General features: G+C 51.6%; 2 protein-coding genes across 2 annotated transcripts; one reads left to right on the top strand and one right to left on the bottom strand.

The window, feature by feature from the left end:
* Positions 1 to 122: 122 nt before the first annotated feature.
* On the bottom strand, positions 123 to 2,340 carry GUITHDRAFT_164933 (hypothetical protein; the record flags this gene model as incomplete). The annotated part of the gene is made up of 3 exons (XM_005826374.1): positions 730 to 2,340; positions 382 to 523; positions 123 to 224 (listed from the first exon to the last, which is right to left on the bottom strand). Coding segments are annotated over exons 1-3 (1,569 nt in total), but the record flags the coding sequence as incomplete, so codon positions are not given.
* Positions 2,341 to 3,181: 841 nt separating this feature from the next.
* Positions 3,182 to 3,549, top strand: GUITHDRAFT_154416 (hypothetical protein; the record flags this gene model as incomplete). The annotated part of the gene is made up of 2 exons (XM_005826373.1): positions 3,182 to 3,259; positions 3,314 to 3,549. 2 exons carry the CDS (start codon positions 3,185 to 3,187, stop codon positions 3,455 to 3,457), a joined length of 219 nt encoding a protein of 72 aa, XP_005826430.1. The 3' UTR covers positions 3,458 to 3,549.
* Positions 3,550 to 5,555: the final 2,006 nt, after the last annotated feature.

The raw sequence follows: 5,555 nt of genomic DNA, 5'->3' as shown, positions 1-5,555 counted from the left end.
TCCCCCTCCCTCCCCCTCCCCTCCCCTCCCCTCCCTCCCCTCCCCTCCCCTCCCTCCTCCCCTCCCTCCCCCCGCCTCCCGCCCCTTCTTCCCCTCTTCTCGCCGTCTATCCTCTCCCCTACCTCTTTGTAGTTCTCCTTCCTCAGGTCGTTGAGGCTGACTGACAGCATACGTTCCTCCTCGCCCTTCTGTTCTTCTTTACCAAACCTTAGGGTCTTCATCTCCTGCATTCTTGTCAGCTCCTCCTCCCTCTCCCTCTCCCTTTCCTTTTCCAATCCAGCCCTCCATTCCTCCATCCTTTCCTATCCCCCAATCCTCCTGCTCTTGCTGTCGTCCTCGTCCTCTTCCTCGAACTCGCCCTTCATCCACTTCCTCCCTCACCCGATAGATTGACCCATTTCGCTTTCTCAGGCTGCGGGCAAGTTGCGAGTCGACTGACGTCTGACTGAGAGTCCTTCCTGGCCTGAATGAGTCTGCTATCGTCCGCTGCTGAGCTGCCGCCTGCTGGCTGAGGATTCGTATCCTGCGACACGTGAAGTAAGATCCAAGACAGACAGGGGAGGAAGCATGGGGGAGGAGGTTGGGAATGCAAAGGAAAGAGTAGGACGACAGGGAGGGGAGGGGAGGGGAGGGGAGGGGAAGAGAGGGGAGGAGTGGAAGAAAGGATGCTACGACGACGGGGCGATGAAGGGGGAGAGGGCGACGAAGGGGTCAAGAATGGCGCTTCACCTGTCCCTGGACGTCTTTACTGTGATCTTGGGCTGCCATGGCGGATCTCTCGGCAAGTTGTTCGCTTCTCGCCAGCCCTGATGCTGCTGGTGCTGCTGGTGATTCTCCGCCTGGTCTCTCGTCCTCAGGTGCAACAGGATGCTCTCCGCTATCTGCACCTTCCCCTGCATCCTCTCCTCCATTGCTGCTGTAGCCTCGCTCCCCTCCCAGCTCCTCCTCTTCTTCTCTGAAGTCTGACACCTTAGCCCCGTCGTCATAAGCAAGCCCCTCCCTCCTGGCGATCTCAGAGCGTCCTCCCCCCCGAGAGGCTGGGAGCCGCCCTGCTGCCTCGTCCTCTCAGGGCTCAACCACCCGCTCTCCCCAAACTCCACTGCCTTCACCGTGCCTCTTGGGTCCCCAGTCTTTACCGCTCCTCCTGTTCCTCCACCCCCGCCGTAGTAGGAGAAGGAGGGGCCGATCATGATGTCAGAAGTCAGCCTCCTCTGAAGGTTCTCCTGCAGCTTTGACACTGAGGCTCTCGCGTATCCTCCTCGCTGCACAGGCACAGGCATGATATACACCGGGTCCATGATCGGGATGGTGGTCGTGGACAGCGACATTGGCCGCATGCTTGCCGACGCCGCGCTCCTCTTGGAGGACTTGGGCGGCACTTCCTCCCCTCCCCCCTTCCCAGAGTTGAAGTCCAAGTTCAGTCTGGACGTCACATGCTGATACCGGTCCACCTTCATCCTCCGCAACGAGTCCACCGTGATGAGCCGCTCGGTCACTTTGGCCCCCTCGCTCAATGTCACCACAGCCCGGTCTTGTAGGCAACAGGCAGCAACGACCGGCCCCTTGATCCCGCTCAGCTTGCCAGGGAGCTGTGACCATCCTCCTTCCTCTGGCCGGAACAGAGAGAACCGCAGCTCTCCTTCATCCATGTTGAGGTGCAGCCGCACCTTGTCTGAGGTATGCAGCTTTGGCAGCTTTGTACCGTCCGCCTCCTTGGACACGATGTCGTCCCATCCGTTCCTCATCGCGTTCACGTACCCGCAACCGAAGAAGTACCACACTCTGTCCCTGGCCTCCTTCCTGCAGAACGTCTGATCCAGCTCCAGGTCCGGTGACGCCACCCCTACATGCACCACCGAATCGCTCCCTCGGCTGATGCCGAAGTCAAACTCATGAGTCCCGCTGGCGAACTCCATGGCACCGAGGGCGACGCAGAAGTCAGGAGCATCCCTGGTCTTGGAGACGCTGCTGCCCGAGATCTTGAGAGCTTGCCCGCCACTCTTCCACCAGCATTCGCAGTTGTCTTTACCACTCGATTCCGTCCGCACAACCATTGTGTAATCTCAGGACCCGGTTCTTCCAAAACTCTTCTTGCCCGACCCACTCTTAACTTTTATCACCAAGACAGACTTGAAAATCTGCTCCTACAGCCGCTCCTCATCCACCTGTTCCCTCCTCCTTGCCGTCCACTTACAAGTTTAGGTTTGGGCCGCTTTCCGTCTGCAACAGAAATCCTGCCAGGAACGGATCCTCCCATCTTGCAAACCACAGATTACTCGCCCTCTGCATCCAGCTATCCTTGCTCCTCGTCAAACTGCCTCGCTTTCTCCTCACTTCTCCTCCTTCTTACCCTCCCCCCCCCCTCCCGACCATCCCGGCTCCCTACCGGCATTTCTTTTACTCAACCGTACTGACGGTTACGGCCCCTGGAGCATATCTTAGGGGACGTAACCGTCGATCCGTCCCCCGGCCGGTCAAAAGCCGAGCCCACAACCAAGTCCGCCTCGGCTGACTATACCCTACCCCATATTTTAGGTTTTAGGTGCAGTAGAATTTGGGGTATATGACCCTACCCCCAGTTGAGCGCTTCCTACAGTACAAAATGTTTACATACCACCCTTACAAATATAGTGTCCTGTTTTACTGTTGTGAATTTGTGTTCCCGAAATAGACGAGCCGAAAATGTACAAACTCATGTTCTGAAGTTGCTTTCATGGGTTGACGGGATACCTCCGACATGTTCTAAACGACTGAAAGAAATAGTTTGATGCATGATTCATTGAGAAAGGAGAGTTATGATCATTGGGAAGGCAGAATATTTGAGGCAAAGCCGAGGAAGATAATTTATTGTAGTGAGAAGGTGCAAGGTTGTCTTCTTTGATGGAAAACAATGTTTTATCGCAGAAAATGAAGAGAACGATGAAGAGGAATATATTCAAAAGTGTTGGCGCTAGAATTGGTCATAGATTTCATTCATTTGCTCTTCGCAACCTTCGGCGGTATCATTAATAACAGCATTCCTCTGTTACCGATGTTCATATAAACCGCTGATACTGGTGTGAGTTTTGAGATATCATAAATGCTATCCTGCATTGAGATTGATGTATTCTTGAATGATGATGTACATGATCTTTCCGATCGGCACGTTTATCACATCAGCTTTCATTGACTCCGTTGGAACAGTATGTTTGAGAACATTGTTACCTCTTCGAAGAAGCCCATCACTCAGTCACTCTACGAGAAGGCACAGGAGACGCAGGTCTTCTACCTCTAGTGCCATGGAGAAAAATCTATCGTGACATTTTGACCACAGATGCTCACTGCCAGCTGGCTGAACGGTGGATACAAGACTGTCCAGTTAGCACGGAGCACTCCCTACGCCTCTGGATCTATCATCCCTGGAAGCAACTACTCAGCCCAGGACAACCACGATTCTCTCAAGATCGCTGGATTGTAAGGAGCTAGAGAGAAGATGGTAGATTGTACATAGTGCTGGGCTTTCTAACCAGCAGGAGATTCGGCAAGCATTAAAGCAGTCGTGCTCAACAAGTGATAATGTTTTGCTCAGTCATCGAGGTTTTAGACCTGTGGAGTAGCCTTTGCTAAGACTCAGTTGTGAAGATCGCTCCACTTCTTCATCTCAAGCCCTTGAGGAGGAGTTCCCTCCACTGGTTTGGTGCCAACCTCTCCCCAGTTCGTGCTCAAAACTGTTCCACCGCTCTCCTGAAATGACTTGTTCATAGCCCGTCTCACCTGTTTCATCTGTTACACATTGCTCTTTGTTGTCTACAGCACAAACTAACCTCATCGCTTCCACGACCGTAAATTTGTTGGAAGAAACTGTTGAGAGCTTCCTCTCCTTCTAACTTGTCCTCAGGGATCTCGTTGCAGATTTTATCCCAGTTCTTCGCTGCTCCACCTTGCGACTTGCTAGATGGATAGTAATCCCTTCTTCGTCTAATTTCCTGCCAAAAAGATAAATCAGCTGATCAGATCGTGATTGTAATGATGGATGATACCTCCTCACTCAATTCATCCAGAGGTTTCTCATCAGCTTTCACTTCGAGGGAATCCCATTTCACAGGATTCTTCTTCTTCATCTTGATCTCAACTTTGGTGCTGTAGAAGTTTGTAGTCGACTCATCCGGGATGATTTCGTCGTATAGCGGGTCAAAACTGATCTGCCAAGAGTCATCCTTGGAAATTGTCCAATCAATGCTGAGGGCCCTTGGTTCGAAAGTGATGTCACAATTTTCACGATCGGCACCCTTGATGTATACAGTCACTGTTACGAAAGTGGGATTCTGGATGAAGTCATGGCGAAAACGTTGCACAGTCTTTGGAGGGGGCGGTTGGGGAACATTCTGGACCGGCGCAGGCGCAGGAGCAACAGATGTTCCATTGGAATGCGGTACTGGCATCTCATCACCAGCCATTTCTTCCTCGAGCTCTGCATTGCATTTGCGTATCCAGGTTTTGAATTGATTGTTGTCAGGGTCTATCTGTTTCCCCTGCTCGAAAGCCTTCTTCGCTGTTGCGAATTCCTCCATGTTGAAGCATGCTATCCCCTTCCTGAGATAAGCCTTGGAGTTCTGGGGATCATTCTCAATGGCCTTATTGGCATCAGCGATCGCGCTCGTAAAATTGTCCATCTTCAAGTGAACCACAGCACGAGATACATACAGGTCTGCAGAAGTCGGCGCTACCTTGATGGCCTGCAAAGGCATTCACAGGATGGTCAGTAATGATATGTGATGATGGTTCCCTTCTCACCTCGGTGTAGAGCTCCAGGGCTGTCTCATAATCTTCATCCACAAAGACAGCATTGGCCTCGTTCGCCAACTTCGAAGCTTCCGGTGGAATTGTCATGTTCTGCCTGTAAACTGCTCAGGGAAACGAGGAAAATCCGCAAGAGCCAAGTATGGTGCTAGTGTAGCTAGTAACTAATCCACACGTAAGCATTCAAATGTTGCTGTGAAGTGAAACAGCAACAGGGAACAAAATTCATCTCTTTGCTCATTGTGCAGATCCCAGCTCAAGAACTTGGTAACTACCTCTATTGCTACTGATTATGCCAGGCTCAACCACTTCTCACTTTCTTTCACTCCTTTCCTGCTGCTGTTCACTCATAGTCTTTAAGCAGTGAAAGCTCGCTTGCTTCCCCAAACCAGCTCTCTTGATCCTCCTGCACCCGTCTACCTCATGAACTACCTACTCCACATTCTTTTCAAATTCCTGTGGGTGTTTGTTCAAAATTGTGCCTCTACTTATTCGTTGCGCTTGTATCTGTCTGCCTGTATGACCATGTGCTTTCCTTGCTCTGAGAACCATATACACCTCCTCCGTCTCTGCCTCTGGCTCTGTCTCTGTCTCTCTCTCTCTGTCTCTCTCTGTCTCTCTCTCTCTGTCTCTCTCTCTCTCTGTCTCTCTCTCTCTCTGTCTCTCTCTGTCTCTCTCTCTCTCTCTCTCTCTCTCTCTCTCTCTCTCTGTCTCTCTCTCTCTGTCTCTCCCTTCCCCCTCTCTCTATTTTTTTTTTTTTTTCTTTTATTTTTCTT

Source organism: Guillardia theta, assembly GCF_000315625.1.
Source record: "Guillardia theta CCMP2712 unplaced genomic scaffold GUITHscaffold_75, whole genome shotgun sequence".
Lineage (NCBI taxonomy): Eukaryota > Cryptophyceae > Pyrenomonadales > Geminigeraceae > Guillardia > Guillardia theta.
Note: the sequence above shows the minus strand (reverse complement) of the source record. Positions and strands in the feature narration are given on the sequence as shown.